The following is a 22,226-nucleotide window of genomic DNA, read 5'->3' on the forward strand; positions in this document are numbered from 1 at the left end:
TCAAACAGAGAGTAGCAAATGTTGGCAAGGGTGTGAAAAAACTGAAACCCTCAAACCATGTTAGTGAGAATGCAAGATGATGCAGTCCCTTTGGAAAAAAGTGTGGCAGTTTCTCAAAAAGTTAAGCATAGGGTTACCATGTGATCCAGCAATTCTACTCCTATGTATATACCTAAAAGAACTGAAAACATACATCCACATAAAAAACCTGTATGTGATTGTTAATAGCAGCATGACTCATAATAGCCCAAAAGTGTTAACAACTGAAATGTCCATCATGAATGGATAAACAAAATATGGTATATCCATACAAAGAAATATTATTTGACAATAAAAAGAAGTACTGAAAATGTCCTAAGGTGGGCAAACTTTGTAAACATGCTAAGTGAAAGAAGCAAGACACAAAAGAACACATTTTTATGAATATCAAGAATAGGCAAATCTATAGAGTCAGAAAATAGATTAGTGGTTACCAGAAAATGGGGAGTGAATTGGGTTTCCTTTTGGGGTGATGCAAGTGGTCTTGATTTAGATATTGGTGACAGCTGCACAGCTTTGTGAATATACTAAAGCCCACTGAATTGTATACTTTAAAATGAAAAATTTTATGGTATATGAATTATATCTCAATAATGATAAAAAAGATAAACAAGCATAGGAGACCTAAAAGTTGACTTAAACACAAACAAAACAAAAACCTGAATGCTTTTCTATGGTTTGAATTCAGTTTTATAACTATGATCTTTTTTTTCTTCAACAACAATAATCATAATGATAACAATAGTAGGTACTTATTAGACTTTAGGTAACAAGCATTTTATACTTAGTATTCTCTCTCAAATTATCTCAATGACCTTGTACATAGGGGTTATGATCCCATTTTACAGAAAGGAAGTTGAAGTTCAAAGAGGCTGAGTAATTTGCCCAAGGTCATATCAAGGTAATTAAGTCTGACTCCAGAGGTTCTTTTTTTTTCAGAGATTTTTTTTTTTTGGTTGCATTGCACAGCACGTGGGATCTTAGTTCCCCGACCAGGGATTGAACCCATGCCCCCTGCAGTGGAAGCACAGAGTCCTAACCACTGGACTGCCAGGGAATTTCCTGGAGGTTCTATTATACCATTTTGTGTTCCTTAAAACAGTGGCTTACTGGTCTCTAATACTAAGTTATTTCTCAATGTGTTATGTTGTTCTTTCTGTCTCCATCAACATAACAGATATTATTTCAGGACCCAGGATTAAACAATTATCTTTCTTCCTTAGTTTGCAGAGCACAGGGCAAAGACAGAAAAAAAGTCCCATATGACAAGTTTTTATTTGTATCAAATTACAGAGTACCATAAGTAAATATAAGATTATGACTTGAATATTTAATATAGCTTATAATTTGGCAAATTATTTAATTATCCAAAGTTTATTACATGTTTGAGTACACACTGAAGAAATTACTTGGCATAACTTGGCAAGACAAATATTTCTGTACCTTATTTAACCATTTATCATGTATATACGTGGTACGTATATGAACATATGTGTGTATATATGTGTACACACACTTCTGAATTAAATATACTTGTATAAAAGCTAAAGATTTATATACTGATATTATCTTTAATTCCTTAAAAAAATCTATCATATTAAATTGCGTCTGCATTCAAAGCAGAAATGTAAAAAAATGATCACTTTACTAAGTACACATGAATTTACAAAGTAATAAAAATGAAACAAAATTTCTATTGAAATGTTATATTCCTGTTTAATTGACATTTAAGTGGCACTATCAAACTATGGAAATAAACCTCCGATTTTAGGTTGTTGAGAGAATAAAGATTCTAGTGCGTACTACTGTACCCTCTAAATTAAGATGAACATTATTATAGTAGGAAAGGTAGCATTTAATTTTCTTCTTTATTAATATGGGAATTCTCAGGAAGCCATCAGGGCAGTGTCTGTACTCCTGGGCTGCGGTTTCCTGCTTTTTCATCAGTGGAAGTCTGGCTTCTCAGGAAAGGTGCAGCCAGTCCTCCTAATTATGACACTTGCTGCATAGTGGCCAGCACGGATGCATTCAGTCAGGGGCTTGTCAGAGACCAGCTGAGACAGAAAACCTGGAACACAGACAAAAGGGAAAAACATGAGTATTGTGTAACAGCATCAGAAATGTCATATGGGTCAGAACGAAAAATGGTCTACATACCTATGCCTTTCTTCAGTCTTGAGAGTGAAGTGTCAAACCTCTAGGGTTAGAGAGTTCTTTCCTAATATTTCTTTTAAAGAGCTCAAGTCGGGACGTGACAGCTCACCACCAAGTCAACCTAGTCTTTCTAAGCCTAAACTATCATGCTTTCCTTGATAAGGAGACTTTAACTCTGAGATTAAAAGGTTATAAGTAAGAAATACTGGCCAAATAATATTATATTGGGTCTTTACAGCTGAGAAATTATTAGTTATGCCTCTGCCTATCTCTCTGGCTTCCTTCTGTATTGCTGTTATTCCTAAAAAATTGCTATTTGGAAAAAATACCTGGATATCTCTCCAAGAACAAATTTGAGAGTTGAAAAGTTATGAATGACCTTATATCTCTTTCACTCCCAGAAGTAACAGTGAAATAATTTCTATAGTCAAGCACCATGGACCTACTTGACATTAAAATAAATATGGTAAGGTAGGAAACAGTGTTGAGGCCTTCTGCTTCTGACCAACATGAAATAAAAGGAACCAGATTTACCCTTTCTCCAGAAACAACTTTAAAATAAAAACAAAGTATATGCAACAAAGTTTTTCAAATATTGTACTTCAGCCACAAAAGATCCATGAAAGAAGGGAAACAAATGAGGTAAACTGTAAAAGTTACCAGGCCACAATACATGGCCACAACACTCTGCCTAGGCAGAGGCTGACAGTTTCACTGACTTGAGAAGATGGAACTGGGAGTCAAAATAGGATAAAATTAAACATCTACACAGACTGATCAGGAAAAAAAAGAGGGGAGATATAAATTGCCAATATTGGTAATAAGAGATATGACATCACTATAGCATCTACACATGCTAAAAGGATAATAAGGAACATTAACAACTTTATGCCAATAGATCTGACAAGTTAAATTGGACAAACTTCTGGAGAGACACAAACTATCACAGCTCACTCAGGAAGAAACAGATAACCTGAAGAGCCTTCTATCTATTAAATATTTGATTTTATAATTAAAAAGTACATTAAAAGCACATAAATAATTCCAGGTTCAGATGGCGTCACTGGTGAGTTCTACCAAATATTTAAGGAAGAAAAATAATGTCAATGCTATACAAACTATTCAGAAAACTGAAACGGAGAGAATACATCCCAACTCATTATTTGAGGCCAGCATTACTCTGATACCAAAATCAGAAAAGATGCAAATATTTTAGCAAATCTAATCCAGTAGTATATTTTAAAAAAGATAGTAAATCATAATCAGGTAGCATTTATCCCAGAAATACAAGGTTGATTTAACATTCAAAAACCAATCACTGTAATCTACCACATTAACTAAGAAAACCATAAGATCATCTTCACAGATGCCGAAAAAGCATCTGACAAAATCCAAGATCAGTTTCTAAAAAAAACTTTCAGCAAACTAGGAATAGAAGGGAACTTCCTCAACCTCATAAAGGGCACTTGTGAAAAACTTGCATTTAATATCATTCTTAATGGTGGATGATGGAATGTTTTTCCCTTAGAATTGAGAACAAGGAAAGAATGTTCGTTCTTAAACATTGTACTGGAGACCCTAGCCAGTGCAATATGGCAAACAAAAGAAAGAAAAAGCACCAAGACTGAAAATGAAGTAAAATTGTCTTCATTTGCAGATGGCATGACTGTCTATGGCTACGATTCTCAACAATTCCAAATGTTCTCTGGGGGGCAAAATTGCCAATGTCTGGAGACGTTCTTGGTTGTCAAACCTGCAGCAGAGGGTGCTACTGGCAACTAGTGGGTAGGGCCCAGGGATGCTGCTAAATATCCTATGATGTCAATAATGCCGAGACTGAGAAATCCTGGTCTATGTAGAAAATCCTATGGAATCTAGAGAAAAGTTACTAGAACTACTAAGTGAGTTTAGTATAACTGCAGGATACAAAATCACTATGCAAAAATCAATTGGATTTCTGTACTAGTAACGTGTATATAGCAATTGTATATGCCAGCAAAATTGATATTAAAAATACTATTCACCATACCATCAAATATGTGAAATACCTAGGGCTAAATATGACAAAAGGTGTGTAAGACATTTATTTACACTGAAAATGACAAAACAGTGTTGAGAAAACAAAACAACAATGCTGAGAGAAATTTTAAAAAGCTAAGTAAATGAAGAGATATAAAGTGTGCAGAGATCAGAAGATTCAATATTGTTATCAGCTCTACTGATTCAACGTAATATCAACCAAAATTTCAGCAGACTTTTCTAACAGAAACTGACAAGCTGATTCTACAATTTATGTGGAAATGCAAAGAATTTAGACTAATCAAAACACAACTTTGAAAAGAAGACTACTTGATTAAAAAACTTATTACAGAACTAAAATAATTGAGACATTATGGTATTGGCATAAAGATAGACAAATCAATGCAACTGAATAGACAGTCCAGGAATAAACCTACTTCTATATGGTCAATTGATTTTTACAAAGGTATTAAGTAATTCAGTGAAGAAAGGATGATCTTTTAAACAAATGTTCTTAGAAGAGCTGGATGGCCATATGTGAAAAAAACCAAAAACAAAAGCCCCCACTTCTACTCTTCCTCACATCAACCACAAAAATTAACTTGAAATGGAACATAGGTCTAAATATAAGAGTTAAAACCATAAAACTCTGAGAAGAAAACTTAGGAGGAAATCTTAGTGATTTTGAACTTGCCAAAGATCTCTTAAGACATAAAAAATGTAAACTTTTATGAGAGAAAAAATAATTTGACTTTGCCAAATTAAACACTTTTATACCTCAATAACAAGAAACAACCCAATAAAAAATGGGCAACAGTGTTGAACACTTTAGCAAAGAAGATAAACAGATGTCAAACAAGCACATGAAAAGATGTTCAATATCATTATTCATTAGAGAAATGCAAATTAAAGCCACCATTAGATACCACTGCCCACCCACCAGAATGGCTAAAATTAAAAAGACTGAAAAACCAAGTGTTGGCAAGGGTTCAGATCAACTGAAACTCTCATATACTGATTGTGAGACTATAAAATGATAAGCCCCCTTTTGAAAACCATTTATCTGCATCTTAAAAAGTTAAACATACACCTACTATATGACTCAGTCTTTCTATTTCTAGGTATTTAACCCAAGGTAAAGGAAAGCATTTTTCCATACCATGATTTGTAAATGAATGTTCAGAGCAGCTTTATTTGGAACAGCCCAAAACTGGAAACAATCCAAATAGCATGGAAGCAGTAGATATGTCCACAGTGATGGTTTCATAGGTGTATACATAATTCAACATTTGTAAAACTGTACACTTTAAACATGTGCAGTTTACTGTATGTCAATTACACTGCAATAAAACTATATAAAAAATTGTTATAGTTATAAATAAGATAGTCAAGAACAGAAGAATCTGGGGCTACTTCCCTCTTAGGAAAACCCAAGCTGCTGTAGCAGTACTCAAATACTCAGAAGAACAGATGATAATGAGAAACTGTTCTGTAGCCAGACTTTTAGGCCCTCCCATAGCCCCTGGGCAGCTGGGGGGTGAAGGTTAATTTAAAAGCTGTGGTGTAGTGACCTGTACAGAGCATTATAAGAGATTTATGTTCTTTCTCTTCTACCATTCTGACCACACAGGCTTCTCCCTGTCAGATTTGGGGAATGCTCTGTATTCAATAAAATAAATAAGTACGCCCAACCTAAGAATAATTAATTTGGTTAATGGAGTGATGTATTTTGAAGACGTTTGCTTAGAATGTGAAATCACTCTCTCAAGAGATTTAGTAAGAGTATTTTATCAATGGGTTTTCAGGTAACAGTCAAAGGTCGATATTAACTTTCAGCCAAACTGTGAGACTAAACTGCTCAGCCCACACAGTGAATGGAGCAGATGCCAAATTTAGTCAGATCAGCTTACAATGGAAACACGTCTATCAGAAGAATTATAAGGAACATCTGTTTTCCTCATTCCTCCTGGTATGTTCTTTGAGAGAAGAGAAAGCTTATGTTTATGAAATATTTTTGTGAAGCCTAAATACCAGCATCCTCTTTCTAAGAGAAGAGCAAGCTGATGACTGAAGTCCCCTGAAGAGACATTTTCTTTGACAAGTGGAAAACCTGGATGCAGAAAAAAGCTAAGACCTTTGCCCCAGGTGAATATCAGTTCTTTAATAATCTATTTTAAAAAACGAACTGAGATGAACTACAGATGTTATACAATCAATTATAAGTGGAACCTTCATAAAGTAGCTGGTGTGAATCTTCAAAAGTTGTATAAAATAGTTTAAATAAAGGGAGCTTATATTATATTATAATATATTAATATATTTAATATATTAAAGCTCCCTTATATTATATTATATTAAAGAATCATAGGGAATCCTTTTATAATAGGAATTAAACATCCCCAAGATACATTTTTTATTGTGTAAAATATACATAACCTAAAAATTACCATTTTGACCATTTTTAAGTGTACAATTCATGGCATTAAGTACATTTTGCAATGCTGTGTAACCATCACCTCTATCGATTTCCAGAACTTTTTCATCACTCCAACAGAAACTATACTCATTAAACTCTCCATTCCCCCTACTCGTGGCCTCTGGTAAATGCTATTCTTTCTGTCTCTATGAATTTGCCTACTCTGGGTACTTCCCATGAGTAGGATCATGCAATATTTGGCCTTTTGTGTCTGGCTTATTTCACTTAGCATAATGTTTTGCAATATAATTTTTTAAGCTTAGATTTTAATTATTAGCTGGCCTAAAATGTATTTTTAAAAAACTGTATTTAGAAATAATTTCAAATTCAGAGAAAACCTGCAGGAATAAAAACAACGCAAATAGTACCCACATATCCTTTACCCGGATGCACTTATTGTCAACATTTTGTTCCTTCTATGCACATGCTCTCTTTTTATACAATCTTCCCCCAAACTATTTGAGAGGAAGTTGCATCTGTCATCTCCCTTTACCTTTAAATATATCTATGTGTCTTCCCTGAGAATAAGGCTATTCTCTTACATAACCATAGTCATCAACTTCAGTAACACTGTTAGAATACTGTTATCTAATCGACTGTCCATATTCCAGTTTTGTCAATGACCCAATAATGTCCTTTATAGCATTTTTCTTCCTTCTAGGATAGAATTTAGTTTAGGATTTGTCATATTTTTAGTCTCCTTTATCTTGAACATTTCCTCAGTCTTTCTTTGACTTTTGTGAGAAGGACATTTTCAAAGAATACAGTCTTCCCCTACTCTGTATTTAATAGAGTGATTCTCATTTTGGTTTGTTTGGTATTTCCTCATGATTAATTCAGACTATGCGTTCCTGGCCAGCATACTAGAAAAATTATGTTATTCTTCTCAGGGTATCACAGATTTAGGAGCATATTATGTCTGGCTGCTGTTCACTGGTGACAATTTTGATCACCTGATCAAGGTGTTGTCCTATTTCTCCATTGTATAGTTATATTTTCCCTTGCATCTAACAGGGAGTCTGTTGGTAGACAGTTTAATACCATGCAAATATGCTACTCCCCATCAAGAATCCCAATCTCTTCTCCCAGATTTAGTATTCACTCATGATTCTTAACTGAAGCAACTTAAACTGTGATGAATTTCTAACTCCAGCACTCCTTTCACATTTACCAGTCAGCTTCTGGCATTTTACTATATGCAAGATCTTACCTTTTCTCCCATTTATTATTTTTAATCTATTTATTTATCAATAAGGAGCACAGACTTTTGTTTTTTAATCAATGGTTTATAATTCATTATAGCCCTTAATTTGGTGATCAAAATGTCCCACTTTTTGCCAGTAGGAGCACCTTCAAGCTGGCTCAGGTGTCCTTGGACGTGCCCTCACACTATTTTTGAGCACTTCCTTACTTTCTGGCATTATGTTCTGGGCTCTTAAACCCACCCTATCCCAGCCCTGGAATCAGCCATTTTTCCAAGGATACCTATTTCCTATTAGGGTGGAATGGTATTAGAGACCAAAGTGTGGGTGGTAAGTGCATTCTTTGCTTTTGAACTCTGTCAGCGAATTGAGCTAGGAAGTATGCATGTACACACATGCACAGATATACATACTTACAGACATAAATGTGTACATATGTATACATATACACACAGACCTATTTTAGAAATTGAGTTGACACCAATATTTCCAATTCCAATCCATCCCCACAGAGTTCTTTCTTACCTTCCCCCCTTCCATTAAAATGATTTTGTACTTTCTTCTATAGTGAAAACCCTAGTTCCCAACAATATCAACACATTTATTTATTGGCTCAGTTTTTTTTTTAATTGGAGTAAAAGTTGATCTACAATTGGCTCAGTTTTGAAATGTCTCTAAAACAGCTTCAAAATTGCTTCACCACTTATTCTACGAAAACCCAAATCTACTAAAAAGAGTTTGGAATTGGTTTGCTGTTCTCCAATGTACTCAAATACTGTGTTCAGTTTGCTCTTTAGATTGGTTCTCTTTTTTACTCCACTTTAGAATGGTTCACTTTACTTAAGACTGAAAAAAATGTTGGGGTCATGCGTTTCAGTTTGCTTTCAGTTTTCGTTCCCCACTTTCATCCTTGTTAATTTAATGTCTTTAAAAATATGTAGAATATTAACATGTTTCCAAGTAAAAACTCTAAAAAAGGTATACTCAGAGAAGTGTCATTTCCTTTTACCCTGTGCCCCTCTGTGCCTGTCCCCAATGTATGTACCCAATTTCACTGTTTTCTGGTTTGTCTTCCTGTTGTTTATTTTTGTAAAGGTAAGCAGATATATGTGCATTTTCTTATTTCCTCTTCTTTCTTACGCAAAAGGAGGTAGCATAGAATACATGCCCTTTTGCACTTTGCTTTTTTCACTTAAAACACCAACTGGAAATCACTGCATATTAATACATAGAGATTCTCCTCATTCATTTTTACAGCTGCATAGCACCATATTGTATGGATATACCATAGTTTATTCACTCCATCTCCTATGTGTGAATGTTCACATAGTTTCTAATGCTTTGAAATTACAAATAATTCTGTAATGAATAACATTTTGCATACATATTTTTGTGTTGTTGGGTGTGTGTGTGTTATCTTTGGGATAAATTTCTACAAGTAGAATTTTCTGGGTTGAAGGGTAAATACATAAGCAGTTTTGTTAGATATTGCCAAATTCCCCCTCTTTGGGGTTGAACTGTTTTGCATTTCCACTAGTCATGTTTGAGGGTGTCTGCTTCCCCACAGCCTCAACAAGAGAGTATACTGCCAAGCTTCTGAATTTTTGCCAATCTGATGGGTTAGAAACAATATCTCAATGTAACTTTAATTTGCATTTTTCTTACTATGGGTGAGGTTGAACATCTTTTTATATGTGTAAAGGACAAATCTCTTTCTGTGAGTTGTTTATTCTGATATTTTGCTTATTTTTCTATAGAATTTTTGGTCTCCTCTGCCCCCCCCACCCCCAATTTTTAAAAGTTCTCTGCATTTTTAGGATATTATTCCAATAAAGTATTTTTTAGGTAGGAAAAATACAAATAATGACAATATGCTATTAATATATACAAATTCTGTGCCAGTAAGTAAACAAAGTGCTTACTCATATTTCATTCACTGACTGTGGTGAATTATAAAAAGTGTGGTTGGCAGACACTATAGCAGATAAATATGGCTTGCAGATAAATTTAAAAAAGAATTTTGCACTCTTTTACTAAAGATTTTGGGCCTAACAAGAAGTCAAGAAGTAAAATGTTAAATAACTGACTTGGCTTGTGTACTCAATACGAAAAAGTACCTTAGAAGCTCTTTTTTGGGAGCCATTAGCTTACGGTCCTTGTCAGTACATCATGTTGAAAATGAAGGGTAAGGCTCTGCATATATGCCTTTCAGCACAGCCATGAGAAGAGGAACAGGAGGCATAACACTGGAGAACAAGAAACATCAATACAGGTTTCCAAATCAAGAACTCATATGCTGAGGCGATTGTTGTTACCTTTTTACTTTGGTTCATTCTCTCTGTGACCTCTAACTCCCCTCTGATTCTTTTACAGATAGGCTTATCCCAGGGCCTCTCAGACTTTCCCCAACTTTAGACCAAGTCATGGACCTTGGGTCTCCAGCTGTTGAGGCACAAGGTAGGTGAAGGCTTCTCAATGACACTAAATTTGGTTCCTAGGGCTAGTATCAGCTGGCTCTGAATCCTGGAACAATCACAGACCCAGAGCTCTCAGAATAAACCTCTGTCCATTAACAACTGGTACAGCTTGTCATCTTCTGGTAAATTTCATTTGGAATTTTCTTTTACTGATGTTAAAGAGAGTGATCTGCACATATGGTCACCTTATCTTTGATAAAGGAGGCAAGGATATACAATGGAGAAAAGAAAGCCTCTTCAATAAGTGGTGCTGGGAAAACTGGACAGCTACAGGTAAAAGAATGAAATTAGAACACTCCCTAACACCATACACAAAAATAAACTCAAAATGGATTAAAGACCTAAATGTAAGGTCAGACACTATAAAACTCTTAGAGGAAAACATAGGCAGAACACTCTATGACATAAATCACAGCAAGATCCTTTTTGACCCACCTCCTAGAGAAATGGAAATAAAAGCAAAAATAAACAAATGGGACCTAATGAAACTTAAAAGCTTTTGCACAGCAAAGGAAACCATAAACAAGACGAAAAGACAACCCTCAGAATGGGAGAAAATATTTGCTAACGAAGCAACTGACAAAGGATTAATCTCCAAAATATACAAGCAGCTCATGCAGCTCAACATCAAAAAACAAACAACCCAATCCAAAAATGTGCAGAAGACCTAAATAGACATTTCTCCAAAGAAGATATACAGGTTGCCAACAAACACATGAAAGGATGCTCAACATCACTAATCATTAGAGAAATGCAAATCAAAACTATAATGAGATATCATCTCACACCAGTCAGAATGGCCATCATCAAAAAATCTACAAGCAACAAATGCTGGAGAGGGTGTGGAGAAAAGGGAACCCTCTTGCACTGTTGGTGGGAATGTAAATTGATACAGCCACTATGGAGAACAGTATGGCGGTTCCTTAAAAAACTAAAAATAGAACTACCATACGACCCAGCAGTCCCACTACTGGGCATATACCCTGAGAAAACCAAAATTCAAAAAGTCATGTACCACAATGTTCATTGCAGCTCTATTTACAATAGCCAGCACATGGAAGCAACCTAAGTGTCCATTGACAGATGAATGGATAAAGAAGATGTGGCACATATATACAAGGGAATATTACTCAGCCATAAAAAGAAATGAAATTGAGTTATTTGTAATGAGGTGGATGGACCTAGAGTCTGTCATACAGAGTGAAGTAAGTCAGAAAGAGAAAAACAAATACTGTATGCTAACACATATATATGGAATCTACAAAAAAAAATTGGTTCTGAAGAACCTAAGGGCAGGACAGGAATAAAGACGCCGACACAGAGAATGGACTTGAGGACATGGGGAGGGGGAAGGATAAGCTGGGACGAAATGAGAGAGTAGCACTGACATATATACACTACCAAATGTAAAATAGACAGCCAGTGGGAAGCAGCTGCATCCTACAGGGAGATCAGCTTGGTGCTTTGTGACTACCTAGAGGGGTGGGATAGGGATGGGGGGGAGGGAGACGCAAAAGGGAGGGGATATGGCGATACATGTATACATACAGCTGATTCACTTTGTTATACAGCAGAAACTAACAAAACATTGTAAAGCAATTATACTCCAATAAAGATGTTAAAAAAATAAATAGAGTGATCAATTTTAGCATAACTGAATCCAGTGTCGGAGACGAGGCCTGAGACATAATTTAAACTGTGCAGAGGTGCTAAGCTAGTTTTTTCCTCAAAGCACATAGAGGTGGGATGGCTGGTGTGGGCAAAAGGCAATGTGATTTCCTAACTTCCATGTAGTTACTGTAGAAGAGATATAACATTTAGAATTTTCTTAGTGTCATTTACAGAGAACTGAGAAATATCGTCAGTAGGTATGAAAGCCTTAATGAAGACACTTAAGAGCTAGGGATATTTTAAAAGGAAATGAACAAAGTCTACAGATCAATTTTTTCTTTTCCATATAGTTCCTCCACTAATAGTTTTCATGGTGGCTGGAACTAAAAACCCAGTAGACTCCATTACTATTCATTCAACATTCACAGTAAAAAGGATGAGTTAGCTTTTCTGATTATCATCAAATATGGTTACATGGCTTATGTCTAAAAAAAATCCAACAATTTGAAGAGGGGACTAGTTAAATCCAGGCAATGGAATAATAGAAAGCAGTCAACTAGAATGAGTTAGATCTTCATGTGCTGCTAAGAAACAACCTCCAAGATACGAGTAAATGAAAAATCAAGGGATTGAACAGTAAGCCCAGTATACTTTCATTCGATGAAAACTGGGATATGTATTCATATACAAAGTTGCACAAGCACAGGATATTTCTGGGTGGATTCAACAGAAACTAGCAACCAAAGCTACCTCATGGAGGGGAATTAGTGGACTGGGGTAGGAGCAATGTTTACTTTTCATTATATATAAATACACTACTTCTATGATATATATATATATGTATCTCCTTTTTGTGCTGTTGTATTTTCTACTGCTTATAGGTGTTATTTCTGCAATAAAAAGTAGATTAGAAACATTTTCCCATACCTTTAAATATTCTTAGAGACCATGCATTTTAAATGTGGATGTAGCATAATTTACTTAATCCCATTTTTGGATATTTAATTTTTTTCCAATTTTGTTTTCTACCATAATTAACACTGTAGTGAATATCTTTATAACATTTTAATAACATTTATCATTGTGCACATTTAAAAATTTTAATTTCCTTAGGATAAATTTCTTTAAGGGTAATTAATTTTAAGGCTTTATATCCACATTGCCAAACTCCTTTTCAAAATTATCTTATTAATGTATATACTCAATAGCAGTCTTGCTATAAAAAAATTGTTTGATAATCTGAAAAGTGAAAGGCAGAATCTTGTTTTAACTTACAGTTATTTGTTTATTAGGGAGGTTGAAAACTTTTTTTGTTTGTATGCCTACTGACCATTTGTATTTCTTCTTTTTATGAACTGTCTGATGACAGCTTTTACCTATTTTCCTATTGGGGTATTTCTCTTCTTTTACTGATTTGTAAGAGATATTCTCCCAGTTTGTCTACTACATATGTTGTGAATACTTCCCGTTATTTTGTCATTTGCCTTTTATTTCTATTGTTACATCAATATATTTATCTTTTCTTTAATAATTTTTCCACTGAATTTAGGCTGAGAAAGGTCTTCCATACCATGAGGTCAAAGAAATATTACCTTATATTTTCTCTTAGTTCACTTAACGCTCATTTAACTTTTTTACTCCATCGAGATATTGAGTATGATAATTGGGAGTGATCAACCTTCGTTTTTCCCAAAGAGTTGTATTTTTGTTCCACTACCATATCTTAAGCAATCCGCCCTGTTCCTATGATTTTTAAACATTTTATTTTGAAATAATTTTAGATTTAAAAAAGAGTTGCGAAGATAGTACAGAGTACTCCTGTACTCATCCTGACTTTATTAAATTCTTACATGTGTTTTCTTCCATTTTTGCTCTTTGGTCAAATCTTTGCAATGCATTTTAGAAACATGTTTATTCAAAACAGTAAAAAAGCAAAATTCTTATGTGTCTGAAAAATTATTATCATTTCCAGATTTCAGAGACGATTTTTATTTTCTGTTTACTTTTATTTCCTAAATATTCTATAATAAGCAATATTACTTTTATAATCAGAAAAAAAGCCAACAAACATTATTTTAAAGAATAACATGGGAACATTTAGCTATTCAGATAAATGGTTAAGAACAACACATTCAAGAATTTCAGCTAAGTGATATTTTATTCTGACGGTTTTCCATTCATGCTTTTAGAGTTTATTAATAATTGTAGCCACTTGGGAACAGAGCTTTCTGCAAAGTAAATCAGTATAAGCATCAGTGTTAAGTACAATGAAATTGGTCACTCTTAGAAGGATTCCTCAAAACTAAAGATCTTCACTACTTTCTGTACCCTTAGGCTTAGGGAAACACAGGCAGTGTTAGAGGAGGCATCTTAGAGAGTTTTTGAGGGAACCTTAGCACAATCTTTCTTCCCCACATGAAGTCTTCATCTTTAGAAGGCATATGCCAAATAAATCAGTCTGCATCTTTTGAAATGGAAATTCAAGGACCAATGTTTCCCTAGCAGAGATTCTGGGAGAATTCCTCACAGAATTAAGCAGAAAGGATCACTGTACTTGGATAGCGTGGTCATTATGTGATATCAATAAAACAAGCTTTTGGTAAAAATGGTGAGGTCACTGGCCATAGGACACTGGCCTTAGCATCTCAGAACACTGTAACTGATGAAGTTGGGAAACATAAGGCACACACACAAACTGAAGATATTGGTAAAATGAGGTGGGTGGAAGAAAGGTTTTTCCATTTTGGCCTTTTTTGTTTTTTAAAGTAATAGACTATTTTTCAGAGAAGTTTTAGGTTTACAGAAAAATTGAACAGAAAGTACAGGGTTCCTGTATTCCCTCTCATCTTCCCATCCCTCAGTTTCCCCTATCATCAACATCTTGCATTAGTGTGGTACCTTGCTACAATTAATGAGCCAATAATGATTCACAAAAGTCCATGGTTTATGCTAGGGTTCACTCGGTGTCGTTCATTCTATTTGATTTGAAACTGTATAATGATTTGTTATGCACCATTACAATACCACACAGAATAGCTTTACTGCTCAAAAAACTCCTGTACTCTACCTATTCATCCCTCTCACTCCCCCCTCAGCCCTTGACAATCACTGATATTTTTACTGTCTTCATAGTTTTGCCTTTTCAGAATGTCATATAGTTGGATTTGTACAATTTGTAGCCCTTTCAAATTGGATTCTTTCATTTAGCATGCTGTATTTGAGTTTCCTTTGTGTCTTTTCATGGCTTGATAGCTCGTTGGTAAATAATATTGTATGGATATTACCACAGTTTGTTTATCCAGTTACCTATTGAAGGATATCCTGGCTGCTTCTAAGTTTTGTCAATTAAGAAAAGAGTGCTATAAACATTTGTGTGCAGGTTTTTATGTGGACATAAGTTTTCAACTCATTTGGGCAACCAAGGAGCATGATTGCTGGATCATAAAAGACTGTGTTTTTTTGTTTTTGTTTTTTGGTTTTTTTTGATAAGACTGTGTTTTGTAAGAAACTGCTAAACTGTCTTCCAAAGTGGCTGTACCACTTTGCATTCCTATCAGCAATGAATGAAGAGTTCCTGGAGCTGCATATACTCACCCTATAGGCCACACATACGAACTCAAGATGCTGCTTAAACGATATGGGTGAAAGAATGTTTTTTCCATTAAAAAAAAAATTCTGTAAAAAATTTTTTTAATTAAAAAAATTTTTTAAAACATCTTTATTGGAGTATAATTGCTTTACAATGGTGTGTTAGTTTCTGCTTTATAAAGTGAATCAGCTGTACATATACATATATCCCCATATCTCCTCCCTCTTGCATCTCCCTCCCACTCTCCCTAACCCACCCCTCTAGGTGGTCACAAAGCACCGAACTGATCTCCCTGTGGGATGCAGCTGCTTCCCACTAGCTATCTGTTTTACATTTGGTAGTGTATATATATCAATGGTACTCTCTCACTTCGTCCCAGCTTACCCTTCCCCTTTCCTGTGTCCTAAAGTCCATTCTCTACGTCTGCGTCTTTATTCCTGTCCTGCCCCTAGGTTCATCATAACCATTTTTTTTTTTTTTTAGATTCCATATATATGTGTTAGCATATGGTATTTGTTTTTCTCTTTCTGACTTACTTTACTCTGTATGACAGACTCTAGGTCCAGCCACCTCATTACAAGTAACTCAATTTCATTTCTTTTATGGCTGAGTAATATTCCCTTGTATATATGTGCCACATCTTCTTTATCCATTCATCTGTCGATGGACACTTAGGTTGCTTCCATGTGCTGGCTATTGTAAATAGAGCTGCAATGAACATTGTGGTACATGACTCTTTTTGAATTATGGTTTTCTCAGGGTATATGCCCAGTAGTGGGACTGCTGGGTCGTATGGTAATTCTATTTTTAGTTTTTTAAGGAACATCCATACTGTTCTCCATAGTGGCTGTATCAATTTACATTCCCACCAACAGTGCAAGAGGGTTCCCTTTTCTCCACACCCTCTCCAGCATTTGTTTTTTGTAGATTTTTTGATGATGGCCATTCTGACTGGTGTGAGATGGTATCTCATTATAGTTTTGATTTGCATTTCTCTAATGATTAGTGATGTTGAGCATCCTTTCATGTGTTTGTTGGCAACCTGTATATCTTCTTTGGAGAAATGTCTATTTAGGTCTTCTGCACATTTTTGGATTGGGTTGTTTGTTTTTTGATGTTGAGCTGCATGAGCTGCTTGTATATTTTGGAGATTAATCCTTTGTCAGCTGCTTCATTAGCAAATATTTTCTCCCATTCTGAGGGCTGTCTTTTCGTCTTGTTTATGGTTTCCTTTGCTGTGCAAAAGCTTTTAAGTTTCATTAGGTCCCATTTGTTTATTTTTGCTTTTATTTCCATTTCTCTAGGAGGTGGGTCAAAAAGGATCTGGCTGTGATTTATGTCATAGAGTGTTCTGCCTATGTTTTCCTCTAAGAATTTTATAGTGTCTGGCCTTACATTTAGGTCTTTAATCCATTTTGAGTTTATTTTTGTGTATGGTGTTAGGGAGTGTTCTAATTTCATTCTTTTACCTGTAGCTGTCCAGTTTTCCCAGCACCACTTATTGAAGAGGCTTTCTTTTCTCCATTGTATATTCTTGCCTCCTTTATCAAAAATAAGGTGACCATACGTGTATGGGTTTATCTCCGGGCTTTCTATCCTGTTCCATTGATCTATATTTGTGTTAAAAAAAATTCCTAATACTTAAAAATAAAAACCGCTCAAAACATAAAAGTATATGCCTTATATCCCATACTCACTTATCTATTTCATTGCTTGGTGAACCTACTATATTTTACGTTTGCTGTCTTCAGAAAGCTACATGATTCACTTCAGACACTTTTGGTAATCTCCACGGCTTTGGTTCAGAGCCTTGAGGACTGGGTCGATGATCTAATGAACCATTTGCATTCCAGATTGCTATAATACTATGCTTTCCCCTACTGTCTCCATCCCTCACCCCACCCCAACTTATTCATTTAATTTATCAATGTTCTTTATACAAGAGTAATATCGAACTACACACTGTACAGTAGTGACAAGTTAATTACATAGTTATTAAGAGATAATGTGGGAGTAGTAACATAAGTTATCATGTAATTACCTTTGTTCTCAGAGGCATTATCATGTAATTAAAGCAAACCTGATATAATATTTTACAGCAACTAAGAGTGCTGAATTCTATATTCTCCCTGTCCTTTTCCCTGTAAAAAATTTGCTGTCATTTCTGGATCAATTTGATTTTTCAGTTCTTTGTTCATTCTCCATCTTTCTTAGATATCTACACTTTAGTGATGATTTTATGGGCTCTCTTAGACTGGCCTGCTGTACCTTCTAAACCAATGGTTACCAGATATATGCTGCCACACGGCACATGAGACAGTAAACTTAAAGGCTGTACTTTTTTTTAAAGGCTGTAGTTTTATTATTATTACCTGTGCTTACTTTAAGAGACAGAATAAGATATAAATTAAAATGTTGACTAATCTGAATCCTCAATTTACTAGACTTATGCCACTACCACTCTGACACTTGTATACATATGCAAACTTGTGTAAGAAGCAAATGAAAATAAAGTAAAAACCTAGAACGCTATCAAAAGTATTTTGATTTATTCAATCAACCAACATTTATTGAATGTCTACCATCACTAGGTACTGTGCTAGACACCAAAGGATTCAAAGATGGATAAAACATAGTGTTAATCCTTGAGGATTTTATAGTTTTAGGAGAGAAAGCCACATAAATACTTTAAAAATAATCCTGGCAGAAGTGTGGAGCATGAATTTACTAGGAAAGAGACTGGTGGCAGAGAGATCTCGTAGGAGTCTACTGGAATATTCTAGGAGCGTTTCTCGAAGTGTGGTCCCTGCACCAGCAGCTTTAGTGTGACCTAAGCCCCACCCTAGACCTATCGAATCAGAAACTCTGAGGACAGGACCTAGCAATTTATCTTTTAACAAGTCCTCCAGGTGATTCTGATGCATGCTCAAGTTTGAGAACCATTCTTCTAGGGTGACAGATAATAAGGATAGGATGGAGAATAAATAGTGATTTGATGTGGGTGCTGATGAAATTTAAAAAATTAAGAACAATTCTGTGGCTTAAAGCTTAGGAAACTATGTGGAAAATGAAACATGGAGTATGTCCCAGGCTCAGTTCATGTCAAGTGCTCTTCACCAGAGTCTCATTGCTTTTCCTGTGAAGGAGCTACATTTTACCCCACTCCCAGTAAGAAACAGCAGTAAAGATCCTAAGTAGGACATGACAAGGGTGCTGTTATTTGAGGCACTGGACATTCCACTGGGCATTTTGGCAAATCGAATCTAGAGCTCTACTGGATAACTTCAATATGTTCTATGAAATCTTGCCAGGAGCCTCTGACCTGTATGCTATTGTCTATTAACGGCAGGAACTGATGTTCAGGATTATGATCTTGAGAATCAGTTTTCATATTCATACTACAGGTATTAAGGGAAATAGATATGAAACGCTGCTTGCTTCCTTTCCTAACACATGTGTTCTCTCCACATCTACATCCATTTTAAATAACAGTAAAGAAAAGGTAGCTGTGATCAGTCTGTCACTGGATTATTCACATATACATTCTAGCATAGTTTAATGTTAAGTCAAGGTGACCTGATACGAAAGTATGGCCTAACCTGCTATTTCCTGACTCACTCCCTTTCTGACAAAATCCCTCAATAACCAAGTTCTTAGATATACTGACTAGAATGGTTTCTATCTGATGGTAGGAGGTAAGTTTGTTTGTAGCTATGCATGTGATTAATTGACTTATTCATTCATACAACGAAAATTTACTATCTACTCTATGCCAGGCACTGTGGTGGGTCCTGAGGATACATTGGTGAATAAGACACATAGTGTCCCTGTTCTCTTGAAGCTTATATTTTAATGGGGGAGATTTTTAAAGAAGTAATAAGTTAGTAATTAAGATAATAAAAAAGTAAATAAGATAATTCCAGAGAATGTTAAGTCCTATTAAGGAAAACGACTGTGTGTAGCAGTACAGAATAGTGAAGGGACCCATGTTAGATAGGATGGTTAGAGAACACTTCTAAGTTGAGACTGAGGATGGGAAAGACACAGCCATGTAGAGTAGGGAAGAGCATATTAGGCAAAGGGAACTCCACGTGCAAAGTGTCTAAGTCCTTAAGGAAGACCAGCATAGCCACTGCACGCAAGCAAAGGTGAAAGTGGCATGAAATACAGATTCAGAGATAGGAGATCATATAGATCCTTTTAGGCCACTATAGGAGTTTAGACTTTTAGTCTAAGTGCAACTAGAAGCCACTGAAGGGTTGTAAGCAGGGGAGTGAAATAATTTGATTTCTCCTTAAAGTGAGTACTTTGGCTACTGTGTAGAAAAATGGAATAGAAGGCAAAAAAGACTGAAAGTATGGAGCTCAGTTAGGAAGCTACTGTAGTAAGTAAAAAACAGGCCTGAGTTAAAGTGGCAGAAAAGAAAAAGCAGAAAAATGGATGGATTTGAGATCAGATATGAGATATATCCTTAAAATTGAGTCAAAAGAACTCACTGAAGGTTTGGACAAAAGGAAAGGAAGGTATTAAGAATGATTCCTAGGTTTCCACCTTAAGATATAAGCTGTTTGATGTTCCATGTATTGTGTGATAGATGGATCATGCTGTAGGGAACATTTTCAGAACTCTAAGTATGAGAAAAAGGGCAAAGACAAAGCATGCAAACATACATGTGTATAGAGCCCACCCATCCATTACCCTTTTAAGAAAAACTGCCTCACCTCCAGCATTGTTGAGGGGGTCAGTTGATGTATTTGGAGCATGTAAATCAATGCTTACTGCTAACTGGACCAAGGCCAGGGCATCTGACCCCAGATGTTCTTCCAGTATCCTATTTATGAATGGCACAGAAAGTGAATTGAGCTAACCTACTGTTCTCTTTCAGGAGCCAGAATGGAAAGCAAAGAAGGACCAGAAAGACCAGGAAGGAAGAAGCAGACATGCAATGCAGCTGAGTGACATTAATGTGTAAGCAATGGAGTGAAGATCCATGAATATCTGCTGCTGAGGTCTCCAGAACTGATGGAATCTAGAATCATCATCTGGCTCCACTCTCAGTAAAAACTTGTCCAGTTTTGGTTATTGCTTGAGATTCCTTTTATGACAGGTAACACATATGAATCCTTACTATGTGTCAGGTACTGTTCCTTTATAAACATTATTTCATTCAGCTTTTACTATAACCCAACTGAGATAGGTACTTTATCCTCATTTTTATAGATGAGAAAACTGAGGCTCAGAGATGTCAAATAACTTGTCCATAGTCCCACAACTAGTTATTGCCAGAACAAGGACTCAAATCCATGTCTTCTGACCCACTGTCTTAACCACTGTTTTATAATGTCTCCCTTAATGCTTATGTACTTCCTTAAAAAAAATTCCTTATTCTGAGCCAGATGAAATGGGTTTCTGTTCCTTTGACCAAAGGAGTCTGATGAAATAGTGCCTTAAAGCCAAAGTATGGCTGCCCTACTAGATCCTGCACCCCTGCCCCTGCTTCCATGACAACGAGCTCCCTCACATAGTTGTCATTCTTAAGAAAATTGAATAGAACAAAATAAATTACTGTATTGTGGGGATTTTGAAATGCACATATATAAAACAGAATGATATATTATAATCATAAATCTATATCATTTCTTTTTCCTCTGTCTTTGAATACTTCAATATAGAATAGAGATCGAAATAAACTGTGAAAAACTAATTTCTTCCTCTACCTTCTGAAAAATTAAAAGAAGGAGCTCTGGTGGTGTCCACTTATGTAACAAAATTTTACAACCTGCTACTCCAAGGCTTAAAGGCTTAACTCAGGGTAGAATTTGGCTTATAACTATATAGCATTTCAAAGGCAAAGAAAACTCCCCATCACCTTCCACTGTTCTTTTTGACAGAGTCTGTAACTCCTAGGCTTTAGAACTGTTCATCCCTCAGACATCATCATTTTTATGAGTTATTTAGGCAAGCTGGGGCACTAGTTCAAGAAAGCATGAGTTTACTGTAAGGCACTGAATAAATGATTGTAGATATGGGAAGAAGACTAATTTTAAATATAACGGTAAAACTTATTTTTAATAAATTTTCAGTTTTGTGTTCATCATCCTAGGTGACGTATTTCAACTGTGGTGTTTTTCTAGTCATTTGCAAGACAGCAGGTAGAGTGTTTATATGAATACCTTTCATCAAATTCAATAGCTAATACAGTTTCTCTAGAAGGTAAGCAACTTCTCAATCTGACCTGTGTCTTTTCCACAGTTGTTCAATCAACTTTTATCTTTAAGATGACGACTAACTTACAGCAGGCTAGAATATTTTAGATTCTTCTTTAATGAAGGAAGGTATTAAGAAAACAGGGGTGGCATTGACAGTTTTATGTGTCTAGGTCATTTAGGTTAAACATTTAAACTTAAATATTTAATAAAGATGCTAACCGGGTATTTTTTCCTTTATAGGATGTGTTTTAAATATTTTATAATTGCTTTATCACTTCCTTAAAATTGAGTTTTCAGAAAAACCGTGTACTTCTGCTGATATGAGTACAGATCACTGTCTCTTTACATTGTGCTCTAGTGTTAGCCTAATTACTAGAATGAGAAAAAGTCTGAAAAACCTTTAGCCATTAAATTCATACATTTAACAAGTTACAACCTTGAAATCTTGCT

The 22,226-nt window shown here is 35.4% G+C and overlaps 1 protein-coding gene across 3 annotated transcripts in view; it reads right to left on the reverse strand.

The window, feature by feature from the left end:
• Positions 1–1,288: 1,288 nt before the first annotated feature.
• The window catches only part of ADK (adenosine kinase), a 511,842-nt gene continuing 490,904 nt past the window's right edge, over positions 1,289–22,226 (reverse strand). For 2 of the 3 annotated variants that reach the window (XM_059899208.1, XM_059899209.1), the window contains exon 11: positions 1,291–2,107. In XM_059899208.1, the coding sequence (XP_059755191.1) occupies positions 1,983–2,107 (125 nt within the window). In that variant the 3' untranslated portion in view covers positions 1,291–1,982. Of the gene's footprint in view, positions 2,108–22,226 lie in introns of all 3 variants that reach the window. The other variant, XM_059899210.1, reaches the window with a different exon arrangement.

Source organism: Balaenoptera ricei, chromosome 16 (genome assembly GCF_028023285.1).
Source record: "Balaenoptera ricei isolate mBalRic1 chromosome 16, mBalRic1.hap2, whole genome shotgun sequence".
NCBI classification, from domain to species: Eukaryota; Metazoa; Chordata; class Mammalia; order Artiodactyla; family Balaenopteridae; genus Balaenoptera; species Balaenoptera ricei.